The sequence below is a fragment of the Nerophis lumbriciformis genome, linkage group LG16 (assembly GCF_033978685.3).
Source record: "Nerophis lumbriciformis linkage group LG16, RoL_Nlum_v2.1, whole genome shotgun sequence".
Lineage (NCBI taxonomy): Eukaryota > Metazoa > Chordata > Actinopteri > Syngnathiformes > Syngnathidae > Nerophis > Nerophis lumbriciformis.
The window spans coordinates 44,422,099-44,439,678 of NC_084563.2; the positions used below are offsets into that span (position 1 = coordinate 44,422,099).

The 17,580-nt window shown below is 39.6% G+C and overlaps 1 protein-coding gene across 1 annotated transcript in view; it reads right to left on the reverse strand.

The window, feature by feature from the left end:
- LOC133617283 (potassium voltage-gated channel subfamily KQT member 5-like) overlaps positions 1-7,199 on the reverse strand; it is a 323,477-nt gene extending 316,278 nt beyond the window's left edge. The window contains exon 1 of the mRNA XM_061977202.2: positions 6,746-7,199. Within this exon, the coding sequence (XP_061833186.1) occupies positions 6,746-6,799 (54 nt within the window). The 5' untranslated portion in view covers positions 6,800-7,199. The remainder of the gene's footprint in view (positions 1-6,745) is intronic.
- Between the last annotated feature and the right edge of the window lie 10,381 nt (positions 7,200-17,580).

Genomic DNA, 17,580 nt, shown 5'->3' on the forward strand with positions numbered 1-17,580 from the left:
ATATATATATATATTGCATTCTATTTTAGTTACTTTATTTAGTTTACAACCCCCTGGCGCTATTTTGCTTTGTACTGTTTTTTTTACTATTTTTATACTGTTTTTGTACTTATTTTGATTATTATTATTTCTCAATTGTTTGTAAATGTTGCAATTTATGAATAAAGGTTTATAAAATTTAAAAAAATAAAAATAAAATACAAACTAAAAAAGAATGACAAAATAGACCTAATTACTTGTGTCAAAATGTTCCCAAAGAGGACACTTTCATTAGGTCAGTGATTTTCAACCACTGTGCCGCGGCACACTAGTGTGCATTTTTTTTAATCTGAAGTCCGTCAGAAAACTATAAAACACGCAACAGTTTGTTCCATACGACACATTTTACACGAGTCCCTTCTCCAAGACTCTTGTTTTGGCCAAAGCCGGCAGACCGGATGTCAAATGCAGCGCTTTTACTCTGAAGGCCGGAACATGTGACAATCAGAAAAGGACTGAACACAGTTTTTTATTATGAGCCTATAGCTTTGCACTTTGTTTTATTTATATATTTATATTTATATATATATATATATATATATATATATATATACACAAAACAAAATAGCGCCAGGGGGCTGTAAACTCAATAAAATAACTAAAATAGAATGCAATATATATATATATATATATATATATATATATATATATATATATATATATATATATATATATATATATACACAAAACAAAATAGCGCCAGGGGGTTGTAAACTCAATAAAATAACTAAAATAGAATGCAATATATATATATATATATATATATATATATATATACATATATATATATAATATAAAGTAACTAAAATAGAATGCTATATATATATATATATATATATATATATATATATATATATATATATTAGTTACTTTATTGAGTTTACAACTCCCTGGCGCTATTTTGCTTTGTACTGTTTTTTTTGCTATTTTTGTACTGTTTTTGTACTTATTTTGATTATTATTATTTCTCAATTGTTTGTAAATGTTGCAATTTATGAATAAAGGTTTATAAAATTCCACACAAAAAAAATACAAAGTAAAAAAAAAAGACAAAATAGACCTACTTACTTGTTTGTTAAGTGTCAAAATGTTCCCAAAGAGGACACTTTCATTATGTCAGTGATTTTCAACCGCTGTGCCGCGGCACACTAGTTTCACCTTTGTCATTGTCTCAACTCTTCTTTTTTGCTGTTAGGGTATTGCCTCACACTTCTCTAGTACAGTGGTTTTCAACCACTGTGCCGCGGCACACTAGTGTGTGGGAAATTAGGCAACTTCACCTAATTAGTCCAAAAAATATTTTTTGCAAATCAATATTCATAATAATGTGCCGTTGTCTAGTGCCTGTGCTGTGTAGAGCTTGGCAGGGTAATCTTGTAATACTCCATATCAGTAGGTGGCAGCAGGTAGTTTATTGCTTTGTAGAAGTCGGAACGCGTCGAGGACGGTTTGTCGTGATCCCAATATGCAGAGCACAGAAGGAGACAGCATGCAGGTAAAAAGGTATGTAATGCTTAAACCAAAAATTAACAACTCCTCTCTGAGCTGCCACCTTAACGTGGTAGAGGAGTTTGCGTGTCCCAATGATCCTAGGAGCTATGTTGTCCGGGGGCTTCTATGCCCCCTGGTAGGGTCTCCCAAGGCAAACTGGTCCTAGGTGAGGGATCAGACAAAGAGCAGCTCGAAGACCTCTATGAAGAACACGAACAAGGAACCCAGATTTCCCTCGCCCGGACGCGGGTCACCGGGGCCCTCCTCTGGAGCCAGGCCCGGAGGTGTGGCACGATGGCGAGCGCCTGGTGGCCGGGCCTGTCCCCATGGGGCCCGGCCGGGCACAGCCCGAAGAGGCAACGTGGGTCCCCCCTCCAATGGGCTCACCACCCATAGCAGGGGCCATAGAGGTCGGGTGCGATGTGAGCTGGGCGGCAGCCGAGGGCAGGGCACATGGCGGTCCGATCCTCGGCTACATAAGCTAGCTCTTGGGACGTGGAACGTCACCTCGCTGGGGGGGAAGGAGCCTGAGCTAGTGCGTGAGGTGGAGAAGTTCCGGCTAGATATAGTCGGACTCACTTCGACGCACAGCAAGGGCTCTGGAACCAGTTCTCTTGACAGGGGCTGGACTCTCTTCCACTCTGGCGTTGCCGGCAATGAGAGGCGACGGGCTGGGGTGGCAATTCTTGTTTCCCCTCGGCTCAAAGCCTGCACGTTGGAGTTCAACCCGGTGGACGAGAGGGTAGCCTCCCTCCGCCTTCGGGTGGGGGGACGGGTCCTGACTGTTGTTTGCGCTTACGCGCCCAATGGCAGTTCAGATTACCCACCCTTTTTGGATTCACTCGAGGGAGTACTGGAGAGTGCTCCCCCAAGTGATTCCCTCGTTCTACTGGGGGACTTCAACGCTCATGTTGGCAACGACAGTGAAACCTGGAGAGGCGTGATTGGGAAGAATGGCCGCCCGAATCTGAACCCGAGTGGTGTTTTGTTATTGGACTTTTGTGCTCGTCACGGATTGTCAATAACAAACACCATGTTCAAACATAAAGGTGTCCATATGTGCACTTGGCACCAGGACACCCTAGGCCGCAGTTCCATGATCGACTTTGTAGTTGTGTCATCGGATTTGCGGTCTCATGTTTTGGACACTCGGGTGAAGAGAGGGGCGGAGCTTTCTACCGATCACCACCTGGTGGTGAGTTGGCTGCGATGGTGGGGGAGGATGCCGGACAGACCTGGCAGGCCCAAACGCATTGTGAGGGTTTGCTGGGAACGCCTGGCAGAGTCTCCTGTCAGAGAGAGTTTCAATTCCCACCTCCGGAAGAACTTTGAACATGTCCCGAGGGAGGCGCTGGACATTGAGTCCGAGTGGACGATGTTCCGTACCTCTGTTGTCGAGGCGGCCGATTGGAGCTGTGGCCGCAAGGTAGTTGGTGCCTGTCGTGGCGGTAATCCTAGAACCCGTTGGTGGACACCGGCGGTGAGGGATGCCGTCAAGCTGAAGAAGGAGTCCTATCGGGTTCTTTTGGCTCATGGGACTCCTTACGCAGCAGACAGGTACCGACAGGCCAAGCGGTGTGCAGCTTCAGCGGTCGCGGAGGCAAAAACTCGGACATGGGAGGAGTTCGGTGAGGCCATGGAAAAAGACTTCCGGACGGCTTCGAAGCAATTCTGGACCACCATCCGCCGCCTCAGGAAGGGGAAGCAGTGCAGTGTCAACACCGTGTATGGTGGGGATGGTGCTCTGTTGACCTCGACTGCGGATGTTGTGGATCGGTGGAGAGAATACTTCGAAGACCTCCTCAATCCTACCAGCACGTCTTCCTATGAGGAAGCAGGGCCTGGGGAATCTGTGGTGGGCTCTCCTATTTCTGGGGCTGAGGTTGCCGAGGTAGTTAAAAAGCTCCTCGGTGGCAAGGCCCCGGGGGTGGATGAGATCCGCCCGGAGTTCCTTAAGGCTCTGGATGTTGTGGGGCTGTCTTGGTTGACAAGACTCTGCAACATCGCGTGGACATCGGGGGCGGTACCTCTGGATTGGCAGACCGGGGTGGTGGTTCCTCTCTTTAAGAAGGGGAACCGGAGGGTGTGTTCCAACTATCGTGGGATCACACTCCTCAGCCTTCCCGGTAAGGTCTATTCAGGTGTACTGGAGAGGAGGCTACGCCGGATAGTCGAACCTCGGATTCAGGAGGAACAGTGTGGTTTTCGTCCTGGTCGTGGAACTGTGGACCAGCTCTATACTCTCAGCAGGGTCCTTGAGGGTGCATGGGAGTTTGCCCAACCAGTCTACATGTGCTTTGTGGACTTGGAGAAGGCATTCGACCGTGTACCCCGGGAAGTCCTGTGGGGAGTGCTCAGAGAGTATGGGGTAACGGACTGTCTTATTGTGGCAGTTCGCTCCCTGTATAATCGGTGTCAGAGCTTGGTCCGCATTGCCGGCAGTAAGTCGGACACGTTTCCAGTGAGGGTTGGACTCCGCCAGGGCTGCCCTTTGTCACCGATTCTGTTCATAACCTTTATGGACAGAATTTCTAGGCGCAGTCAGGGCGTTGAGGGTATCTGGTTTGGTGGCTGCAGGATTAGGTCTCTGCTTTTTGCAGATGATGTGGTCCTGATGGCTTCATCTGGCCAAGATCTTCAGCTCTCACTGGATCGGTTCGCAGCCGAGTGTGAAGCGACTGGGATGGGAATCAGCACCTCCAAATCCGAGTCCATGGTTCTCGCCCGGAAAAGGGTGGAGTGCCATCTCCGGGTTGGGGAGGAGATCTTGCCCCAAGTGGAGGAGTTCAAGTACCTCGGAGTCTTGTTCACGAGTGAGGGAAGAGTGGATCGTGAGATCGACAGGCGGATCGGTGCGGCATCTTCAGTAATGCGGACGCTGTATCGATCCGTTGTGGTGAAGAAGGAGCTGAGCCAGAAGGCAAAGCTCTCGATTTACCGGTCGATCTACGTTCCCATCCTCACCTATGGTCATGAGCTTTGGGTCATGACCGAAAGGACAAGATCACGGGTACAAGCGGCCGAAATGAGTTTCCTCCGCCGGGTGGCGGGGCTCTCCCTTAGAGATAGGGTGAGAAGCTCTGTCATCCGGGGGGAGCTCAAAGTAAAGCCGCTGCTCCTCCATATCGAGAGGAGCCAGATGAGGTGGTTCGGGCATCTGGTCAGGATGCCACCCGAACGCCTCCCTCGGGAGGTGTTTCGGGCACGTCCGACCGGTAGGAGGCCACGGGGAAGACCCAGGACACGTTGGGAAGACTATGTCTCCCGGCTGGCCTGGGAACGCCTCGGGATCCCCCGGGAGGAGCTGGACGATGTGGCTGGGGAGAGGGAAGTCTGGGCTTCCCTGCTTAGGCTGCTGCCCCCGCGACCCGACCTCGGATAAGCGGAAGAAGATGGATGGATGGATGGATGGATGGAAAAATTAACAAAAGGTCAGTCCCGCTAGGAAAAGGCACTGAAGCATAGGGTTGGCTATGTAAAACAAAAGTAAAACTGAACTGGCTACAAAGTCAACAAAAACAGAATACTGGACGACAGCAAAAACTTACAGCGTGTGGCGCAAAGCACATCCGTATTTGACAATCAACAATGTCCCCACAACGTACGCACAACTTAAATAGTCTTGATTGCGAAAACAAAGCAGGTGCGGGCAATAGCACTCAAAGAAAGGCGTGATGCTGCTACAGGAGAACACCAACAAAATAGGAAGGGTCACCAAAATAACAGCGCAAGACAGGAACTAAAGCACGACACACAGGAAACAACAACAAACTCAAAATAAGGCACAACAACCTGCTGGAGTTTCATTTTTTAACCTTTTCTGCTGGTGGTGTGCCTCCGTATTTTTTTAATGAAAAAAATGTGTCTTGGCTCAAAAAAGGTTGAAAAACACTGACTTAGGTGACATGACGCCAGCACATCCCGGATGTTTGACACAGCTGCTGAAATCAAACCTCCTAAAACACTTGACTTAAAAAAAAGCGATTAAAAAAAAAATATATATATGTTGTATGTCTGCGATGATCCTAATAACCACAAGTGTCATTTAAATACATTAAAACATTACCAACAAAAAAATTAAAAAATTAAAAAAACAGTTCTTTATGACAAGGGAAGGGGTCCAAAACGGGAGAAACAAAACAGGCTATCAAAACAGGTCTAACCTAACCATTAAACTTAAACAATTATTGTCCCTTCTTTTATTTTGAAGGCCGGAACATGTCACGACCAGAAAATGACTCTGAACACAGTTCTTTATTATGAGCCTATGGATTTGCACTTTGTTATGTATATATATATATATATATATATATATATATATATATTGCATTCTATTTTAGTTACTTTATTGAGTTCACGACCCCCTGGCGCTGTTTTGTTTTGTACTGTTTTTGTACTTATTTTGATTATTATTATTTCTCAATTGTTTGCAAATGTTGCAAATTATAAATAAAGGTTTATAAAATTAAAAAAAATAAAATACATTTAAAAAATGACAAAATAGACCTACTTACTTGTTTAATAAGTGTCAAAATGTTCCCAAAGAAGACACTTTCATTAGGTGACATGACGCCAGCACATCCCGGATGTTTGACACAGCTACTGAACTAAAAACCTCCTAAAACACTTGACTTAAAAAAAGCGAATTTTTAAAATGTATTTGTATATATGTCTGTGATGATCCTAATAACCACGAGTGTCATTTAAACACATTAAAACATTACCAACAAAAATCAAAACAAAACAAAAAATAGTTATTTATGACAAGGGAAGGGGTCCAAAACAGGAGAAAAAAACAGGCTATCGAAACAGATCTAACCTAACCATTAAACTTAAACAATTATTGTCCCTTCTTTTATTGTGAAGGTCGGAACATGTCACGACCAGAAAATGACTCTGAACACAGTTCTTTATTATGAGCCTATGGATTTGCACTTTGTTATGTATATATATATATATATATATATATATATATATATATATATATATATATATATATATATATATATATATATATATATATATTGCATTCTACTTTAGTTACTTTATTGAGTTTACGACTCCCTGGCGCTGTTTTGTTTTGTACTGTTTTTGTACTTATTTTGATTATTATTATTTCTCAATTGTTTGTAAATGTTGCAAATTATAAATAAAGGTTTATAAAATTTAAAAAAATAAAATACATTTAAAAAAATGACAAAATAGACCTACTTACTTGTTTAATAAGTGTCAAAATGTTCCCAAAGTAGACACTTTCATTAGGTGACATGACGCCAGCATATCCCGGATGTTTGACACAGCTGCTGTACACAAACCTCCTAAAACACTTGATTTAAAAAAAAGCGATTTTTTTTTTTTTTTTTTTTTTTACATTTTTTTGTATGTCTGTGATGGTCCTAATAACCACAAGTGTTATTTAAAAAATTTAAACATTACCAAAAATAAATAAAAAATAAAAAATAGTTCTTTATGACAAGGGAAGGGGTCCAAACGGGAGAAACAAAACAGGCTATCGAAACAGCTCTAACCTAACCATTAAACTTAAAACAATTATTATCTCAAAACGCTCCAGAAAAAAGGTGCTAAGAACCAAAACTACCAAAAACGACAAAAAGCACTCCCGACGGAGGCGATGCTAGGAAGCTAATCTTACCTGTCAAAAGTTACAAACCATAACACTCCCCCAGGATCTCAAACGAGAGGGAGAGTTAGCTTTTCAAAATAAAACAGGAAGTGACAAGCCAACCTGAAACCAGACAAAACCCAAACACGACTTCGCCTCTTCTTCGGCACCGCGCGCACCAAATGTTTGCGTGCACTTGGCATCTTATTGCGTGTACATGCTGACTGAAAGCTGCACTTCCGGCTGAAAAAAGCAAACGCGATGATTGTCATTTTACACTTTCTATTACTCATGTGTGCATTTTTTTTCACGCACTCATACATATAGTAATATAACACTAAACATGTCATCATACAGCATATGGGGATTCGTATTTAGTGTGCATAGAAAACTATAAAACACGCAACAGTTTGTTCAATACAACACATTTTACTCGAGTCCCTTCTCCAAAGACTCTTGTTTTGTCCAATGCCGTCAGACCGGATGTAGACTGCAGTGCTTTTATTGTGAAGGCCGAAAGCTGTGCTATTAGTGTTCGAAGCCTCTGAGTTTTTTGTACTTTCAGTACATTTTTGCAGGATTCTGGCCTTAATTTTTGTCACTCCGTTTTACGTGATGTTTTACTAAGATTTTTATTTTCTATATGTAAACATTTTAATGTCCAAACATTTGACAGGCGTATCATACATTGACAGTTATTTGACAATACTCAAAAGTCAAACAGGACATTTAAGGACATAAAATGCACTTTGCATTCTGACTGAAAGGTGCACGTCCGGCTGGAAAAAAAAGCAAACGCCATTCATTTTATTTTACACTTTTTCTATTACTAATTTGTGCATGTTTTCATCTGAAGTCCATCACGCACTCTACTGACTAATAATAACACTAACGACGTCATCATACAGCATGTGGGAATTCGTATTTAGTGTGCATAGAAAAAAACTATAAAACACGCAACAGTTTGTTCAATACAACACATTTTACACGAGACTCTTGCTTTTTGTTCAATGCCGTCAGACCGGATGTCAAACGCAGCGCTTTTATTGTGAAGGCCGGAACATGTGCCGTTGGTGTTTTCAGCCTATATAAATATATATATATACATATATATATATATATATATATATATATATATATATATATATATATATATATATATATATATATATAAAAAAAAATATATATATATATATATATATATATATATATATATATATATATATATATATATATATATATATATATATATATATATATGTATATATATATATATATATATATAAAGAAAACATCATGTAAAATGAAGTAACAAAAATTAAGGCCAGAATCCTGCAAAAATGTAAAAAAAAACAACTCAGCCATTGTACCCCGAGGCTGAATATATAAAAAAAAAAAAAAAAAAAAAAATATATATATATATATATATATATATATATATATATGTATATATATATATATTTATATATATATATATATATATATATATATATATATATATGTATATATATATATATATATATATATATATATATATATATATATATATATATATATATATATATATATATATATACATATATATATAATTTTTTTTTTTTTTTTTTTTTAATGTGAAATATAACCCCAAAAGGGACAAGCGGTAGAAAAAATGGATGGATGTAAACATTTTAATGTCCAAACATTTGACAGGTGTACCATACATTGACAGTTATTTGACTAAAGTCAAACAGGAAACATTCTGGATTATTTTATTTTTATTTTGCTCAATTTCATCCCTTAACAAAAAAAGTAATAAACATGTAATGTTTTTAACCCTTTGAAGGCCATTTAGCCTATGACATTATTAGACTTAGACAAACTTTAATGATCCACAAGGGAAATTGTTCCACACAGTAGCCCAGTTACAAAGGATGGAAAGTGTAAGGATGGAAAGGACAATGCAGGTATAAAATAGACAAAACATGTACAGTAGTAGCAATATAAAATATTACATATATGTAATATTTACATAATATATGTACAGTATATGATATATACTGATATATTATATTATATGTGTATATAATTTATACATTATATAACAATTACCATGTACAATATTAAAGTATATGTAACAGCTGCAGCATAAAATAGAGAGTAGATCCAGCAGAAAATATAAATTATAAACAAATAAATAAATGATAAATGGGTTATACTTGTATAGCGCTTTTCTACCTTCAAGGTACTCAAAGCGCTTTGACAGTATTACCACATTCACCCATTCACACACACATTCACACACTGATGGCGGGAGCTGCCATGCAAGGTGCTAACCAGCAGCCATCAGGAGCAAGGGGTGAAGTGTCTTGGCCAAGGACACAACGGACGTGACTAGGATGGTAGATGGTGGGGATTGAACCCCAGTAACCAGCAACACTCCGATTGCTGGCACAGCCACTCTACCAACTTCAAAGAGAGTTAGCTAACATTAGCTGATCTAAAAACCCTCAAAAAGGTCCAAATTGCATTTTTTTTTTTTTTTTTTTTTACAGTCACTCTACCATCTGAGCCATATCGAACCCAGGTATTGTTTTTCAATGTTACCGCCAATGTAAAAATCTTTGCACATTGACATTGATCCAACTTACTGGAGTGTTGTGCTGTAGTTTATACGCTGCAGTGACTCACTCACTGTACCTTGCAGGTTTACAATAAGAACATGTATATTCACGTTGTGACAAAACGCACCCGCGGTCTCCGGGTGTTGCTGCCACTACGCAAATTAAGGAGTCACGGGTGGCACAAATGATTAGGGTGCTAGTTGTCAGCTAATGATTAGTGTGCCTCTTACCAGCTAGCTATTAGTGACATGTTACATGGCCATCCAGTGTTTTTGTCAGTTTAAAGTTGTAATTAATGATCAAGTATGAACACTGATATGGCCAATTTTCCCCCCTACTTGGTATTGGAAGTGTGAGTCTCACACATAGATGCAATACGTTAACACAGTAAAAAGTGGTAATAATTCAGAAATATATTTGTTATGTCAAATTGACTCGTTAAAAACATATATTTTTTAAAGCGTTTGTGTCTAAAAGGAGCCAAATGCCTGATTGTTGTTTGATATGCTTGTAATAGCGCAAGTCCACCAGCGGAGGGGGCTAAAGTCACGCAGCTGGTATAAAGTAGCTGCTGCACGACTGAAGAAGAAGAAGAATTTAATGTAGTTTGAAAACATTAGTTTAACTGTTGTGTTTTCTGTCCTGTAATGTGCTGCATTTTCTCTATTTTACATCACAGGTGAAGTATTAATGAGTTGTACTAACATATTTAATAGTTAAACATGTTGAGGATGCATTGAAACAGTTACATGCAGAGCATTTAAGTATATGCTAACCCGCTAATGCTAACAGGCCCTGATATTAGCGACGTCTCATTTCATGCCGTCAGGTCCACAAAGTCATACATTTGACCTGACAAATTATTGCATTTTTAGATCTTACATGTATATGTGTGCTTATCTCAAGCTCAGCGAGAAATCAAGTATTTAAAAAATATATTATAGTGAAATACTTTACACTGTAACAAACTTAACTTTTTAAAGGTGACGGCGTGGCGCAGTTGGGGGAGTGGCTGTGCCAGCAGCCTGAGTTCCGGGTTCGATCCCCACCTTCTACCAACCTTGCCACGTCCGTTGTGAGCAAGACACTTCACCCTTGCTCCTGATGGTGTTATGGTTGGAGGGAGTTGTGACAGCACAGTTCCATAAGGGGGCAGTAAAGCTCTATGCTTTATTATTTATATATATATATATATATATATATATATATACATACAATAATTAAACAATAATAATAATAATTAAAGCTGCAAGCAGCGTTGGACGGGACCGACTTTTGCTGGTGTTTCCTGCCTTTACCCATTCAACAAGGTCTTGTGTGTAGAATTTAGAGGACAGAAATGAATTGATTCCATTTCACATTGTCATTATAGGGTGTTGTGTGTAGAATTTTGAGGACAAAAATGAATTAATTCCATTTCACATTGTCATTGTCTACTGTTAGTCCTAAGTGTCCCAATACTTTTGTCTAGTGTTAGTCCTAAGTGTCCAAATACTTTTGTCCAGTGTTAGTCCTAAGTGTCCCAATACTTTTGCCTAGTGATAGTCCTAAGTGTCCAAATACTTTTGTCCAGTGTTAGTCCTAAGTGTCCCAATACTTTTGCCTAGTGTTAGTCCTAAGTGTTCCAATACTTTTGTCTACTTGTAGTCCATAAGTGTCCCAATACTTTTGCCCAGTGTTAGTCCTAAGTATCCCAATACTTTTGCCTAGTGTTAGTCCTAAGTGTCCCAATACGTTTGTCTAGTGTTAGCCCTAAGTGTCCCAATACTTTTGTCTAGTGTTAGTCCTAAGTGTCCCAATACTTTTGCCTAGTGTTAGTCCTAAGTTTCCCAATACTTTTGTGTAGTGTTAGTCCTAAGTGTCCCAATACTTTTGCCTAGTGTTAGTCCTAAGTGTCCCAATACTTTTTGTTTCATGTCTCTAAGACGTTCCTACTGGAAGTTACAGGCAGTTTTGTCTGTGTTTTCTTCCTAGGGGGCGCTAGAGCGCAATTTTGAGTTTTCGGGTAGGGCTTTTTTTTATTAGATCACAATTATTGCCAGTCCTGATGTGTGTGTCCAGTTTAGTGAGTTTTGAAGCATGTTAAGGGGCTCAAATTACAGCTCAAAGAGGCAAAAGTGACTGTTTTTACGAAACTTTTGTATTGAAGGGGGAATTGCCAACTTCCTGTTGATTTTTGCTGAAAGATGTCAATGTATGAAATCTAGGTCTAAGTCAAACCTACATAGAGGTTTTTGTTTCATGTCTCTACAACATTCGTACTGGGAGTTAGAGGCAGTTTTGTCTGTGTTTTCTTCCTAGGGGGCGCGAGAGTGCAATTATGAGTTTTTGGGGTTTGTTTTTTTGACTAAATAGTTTTGTTCGCCAGTACTGATGTGTGTGTAAAATTGTGGTGAGTTTTGAAGCATGTTAAGGGGGTCAAATTACAGCTCAAAGAGGCAAAAGTGACTGTTTTTACAAAACTTTTGTATTGAAGGGGGAATTGCCAACTTCCTGTTGATTTTTGCTGAAAGATGTCAATGTATGAAATCTAGGTCTAAGTCAAACCTACATAGAGGTTTTTGTTTCATGTCTCTACGACATTCGTACTGTGAGTTAGAGGCAGTTTTGGGGCTGAGAAAGAGGCGTCGAGAGGTCCGTGTCCAAGCGGCGGGAGGTCGAGAATCCAAAAGGGTAGACTGGGAAGCAAAGGAACAAGAAAGTGATGAGACGCACAGCTCGCCAACACAGGAACAAGGGCAGACGCTGGAAGGACAAGGAAGATACAGGAGCAAATCAGACACGACGAGAGGAACGCACTCAGAGAGAGCAAGATTTTAGCAAGCATGTAGATCGCTTACGGTACGCCAACAGAAGGTTATATTCCAGCGAGGGATGGCAGGTTGTGCAGGCTTATGAAGGCAGGTCTGATCATCAGCTCCAGGTGTGCAGATTGCTGATCACCCACAGCCTTGCCGGCATGTGGGCGTGACGCGGCCTGCGCGAGCAGGGGCGTGTCTCGGCGCGCTGCCAGCGGAGGTGCTGGAAGACCCAGCTGCCGGGGAAAAGCGAGTTCGAGCCCGGGCCGTGACATATGGGTGGTGGTTAGTGCCTTGTATGGCAGCTCCCGCCATCAGTGTGTGAATGGGTGAATGTGGGAATAGTGTCCAAGCGCTTTGAGTACCTTGAAGGTAGAAAAGCACTATACAAGTACAAACCCCGTTTCCATATGAGTTGGGAAATTGTGTTAGATGTAAATATAAACGGAATACAATGATTTGCAAATTTTTTTCAACCTATATTCAATTAAATGCACTACAAAGATAAGATATTTGATGTTCAAACTCATAAACCTTTTTTTTTTTTTGCAAATAATAATTAACTTAGAATTTCATGGCTGCAACACGTGCCAAAGTAGTTGGGAAAGGGCAAGTTCACCACTGTGTTACATGGCCTTTCCTTTTAACAACACTCAGTAAACGTTTGGGAACTGAGGAGACACATTTTTTAAGCTTCTCAGGTGGAATTATTTCCCATTCTTGCTTGATGTACAGCTTAAGTTGTTCAACAGTCCGGGGGTCTCCGTTGTGCTATTTTAGGCTTCATAATGCGCCACACATTTTCAACGGGAAACAGGTCTGGACTACAAGCAGGCCAGTCTAGTACCCGCACTCTTTTAATAGGAAGCCACATTGATGTAACACGTGGCTTGGCATTGTCTTGCTGAAATAAGCAGGGGCGTCCATGGTAACGTTGCTTGGATGGCAACATATATTGCTCTAAAACCTGTATGTACCTTTCAGCATTAATGGCGCCTTCACAGATGTGTAAGTTACCCATGTCTTGGGCACTAATACACCCCCATACCATCACACATGCTGGCTTTTCAACTTTGCGCCTATAACAATCCGGATGGTTCTTTTCCTCTTTGGTCCGGAGGACACGACGTCCACAGTTTCCAAAAACAATTTGAAATGTGGACTCGTCAGACCACAGAACACTTTTCCACTTTGTATCAGTCCATCTTTGATGAGCTCAGGCCCGGCGAAGCCGACGGCGTTTCTGGGTGTTGTTGATAAACGGTTTTCGCCTTGCATAGGAGAGTTTTAACTTGCACTTACAGATGCAGCGACCAACTGTAGTTACTGACAGTGGGTTTCTGAAGTGTTCCTGAGCCTATGTGGTGATATCCTTTACACACTGATGTCGCTTGTTGATGCAGGTACAGCCTGAGGGATCGAAGGTCACGGGCTTAGCTGCTTACGTGCAGTGATTTCTCCAGATTCTCTGAACCCTTTGATGATATTACGGAGCGTAGATGGTGAAATCCCTAAATTTCTTGCAATAGCTGGTTGAGAAAATTTTTCTTAAACTGTTCAACAATTTGCTCATGCATTTGTTGACAAAGTGGTGACCCTCGCCCCATTCTTGTTTGTGAATGACTGAGCATTTCATGGAATCTACTTTTATACCCAATCATGGCACCCACCTGTTCCCAATTTGCCTGTTCACCTGTGGGATGTTCCAAATAAGTGTTTGATGAGCATTCCTCAACTTTATCAGTATTTATTGCCACCTTTCCCAACTTCTTTGTCACGTGTTGCTGGCATCAAATTCTAAAGTTAATCATTATTTGCAAAATGTTTATCAGTTTGAACATCAAATATGTTGTCTTTGTAGCATATTCAACTGAATATGGGTTGAAAAGGATTTGCAAATCATTGTATTCCGTTTATATTTACATCTAACACAATTTCCCAACTCATATGGAAACGGGGTTTATATAACCCATTTTACAATTATTTTTTTTAAAGCAGTCTTTGTGAGGAGCCCACATGGACCCCATGTGACCCCAAGATGGAGGAAACAGGAGAAGGACGTGCAGGTGAGAGTTTTTATTATACTCAAACAGGGAGGAGGAGTCATGCATCCAGCTTAATGCCCCTAACGAGGCAGGCATAAACAGCAGCCTGATTGGCAACTGCAACCAGGTGTGCCGGGCTGCCAATCAGGGACAGGTGAGGGAAACGAGCGCTCAGGGTGACATGCGGGAAACGGAAGACAGTTAAGAGCGCCAACAGGAAACAAAAAAGTGACAGATCGTCACACTCATTTATTAATGGGTTTTAAATATGCTTCAAATTTTATTTATTCACATCATTTTTGTGTTTGGTGGAAGCTCATGGAACAAAAATGTCATGTCTAGAGTAGTGTTGTCAGTAGTGATGGGTCCGGCAACACCGATGCATCGGCGCATGCGTCGAGCTCATAGAGCGAAACCCTGTGTCGGTGCGCGTACCGCTTTTAGAAAGTCACGTGACCGATCATGAGCTGTTTTGGTCACGTGACCGATACGCCAACTGTGTCGCACTGCTCTGTGCCCTGTGAGCGGGTCTTTTCTACAGCCGGAGAAATAATAACTAAGAAAAGAAAGCGTCTAAAATTGAATACGTTGGAAAAACTGTTTTTTTTTAATAAAAATGTGTAAAAAAAATAAAATAAAATAATTTCCAGGTCCACAAGCATCCTCATTCACAACACGTTCTCTTAGATTTCCATGTTATGATACATGTTCACATTATTTATTGACTGTATCTAAAAAAGACAAAAAAAATATTTTTATTTAAATGAAGTTATGAAATAATCCTAAATGAAATACAATGACTTGGTTTATATTATTGTATATACTAGGTCAGTGGTTCTCAACCTTTTTTCAGCAATGTACCCCCTGTGATTTTTTTTTTAATTCAAGTGCCCCCTAATCAGAGCAAAGCATTTTTGGTTGAAAAAAAAAGACAAAGAAGTAAAATACAGCACTATGTCATCAGTTTCTGATTTATTAAATTGTATAACAGTGCAAAATATTGCTCATTTGTAGTGGTCTTTCTTGAACTATTTGGAAAAAAAGATATACAAATAACTAAAAACTTGTTGAAAAATAAACAAGTGATTCAATTATAAATAAAGATTTCTACACATAGAAGTAATCATCAACTTAAAGTGCCCTCTTTGGGGATTGTATTAGAGATCCATCTGGATTCATGAACTTAATTCTAAACATTTCTTCACACACAAAAAAAATCTTTAACATCAATATTTATGGAACATGTCCACAAAAAATCTAGCTGTCAACACTGAATATTGCATTGTTGCATTTCTTTTCACAGTTCTTTTTGACAGACATTTTAGTGACAAACTGAGCTTGTGCTTCACTGAGTTTATGAACTTACATTCATATTTTGTTGAAGTATTATTCAATAAATATATTTATAAAGGATTTTTTTATTTTTGCTATTTTTAGAATATTTAAAAAAAATCTCACGTACCCCTTGGCATACCTTCAAGTACCCCCAGGGGTACGCGTACCCCCATTTGAGAACCACTGTACTAGGTCATAAAATCAGTGTCAGTTGAGTCGGTCCATAGGTTGCCTGTAGGGATTTTTAATGTCCAGCAGATGTCAGTGTTTAGTGACACAGTATCAATACAGTTTTGCAATGTGTCGAAACGCTTCATGACGCCTCATCAACCCATCACTAGTTGTCAGGATCATACGTGCCAACCCTCCCGAATTTTCCGGGAGACTACCGAAATTCAGCGCCTCCCCCGAAAACGTCCCGGGACAAATATTCTCCTGAAAATCTCCCGATTTTCAGCCGGAGCTGGAGGCCACGCCCCCTCCAGCTCCATGCGGACCTGAGTGTGGACAGCCTTTTTTCATGACGGGAGGACAACAGGGTGACAAGAACTAAATCATCCAGATTAGAGATAAATTGTATTATTATGTTTATCTTACCTAAAAATAAATATATTTATTAATTTTAAAAAAAACAACGAAAGGGCGCGACCCCAAAGGGAATAAGCGGTAGAAAATGGATGGAAATACATTTTTACTATATTTTGCTAAAAACATCAAAATTAATTGTATTTTTATTTGTATTTTTTCTGACTCCTTATTACATCCAGCCATAGAATTATACATTAAAATAAACATATTAGAAATAATACATTTTAAATGATCATAATAATTCATTTAAAATGACCATATTTAATTATTAAAATAATTGCTTGTTTATCAACAACTTTAGCATTTTATTCATTACATTTTGAAGCTCTCAGAAGCCAAGTTATGTTATATTCCTTAATATTTATTTATGCAAGTTTGAAGTATCAATTATCCAAACACAGTTTTGTTTGCATATTTTCAGGAATATATATATATATATATATATATATAATTATATAATTTGGTAGAAGGTGGGGATAGAACCAGGAACCCTCAGGTTGCTGGCATGATATATATATATATATATATATATATATATATATATATATATATATACATACACATATATATATATATATATATATATATATATATATATATATATATATATATACATACACATATATATATATATATATATATATATATATATATATATATATGTATGAAATACTTGACTTGGTGAATTCTAGCTGTCAATATACTCCTCCCCTCTTAACCACGCCCCCGCCCTCAACCACGCCCCCGTCCAACACCCGACCACGCCCCCCAACCCCCCACCTCCCGAAATCGAATGTCTCAAGGTTGGCAAGTATGCAGGATGCCAACATTTTGGTACCGGTACCAACATTATTTCGATACTTTTCGGTACTTTTCTAAATAAAGGGGACCACAAAAAATTGCATTATTGGCTTTATTTTAACAAAAAATCTTAAGGTACATTAAACATATGTTTCTTATTGCAAGTTTGTGCTTGAATAAAATAGTGAACATACAAGACAACTTGTCTTTTAGTAGGAAGTAAACAAACAAAGGCTCCTAATTTAGTCTGCTGACAT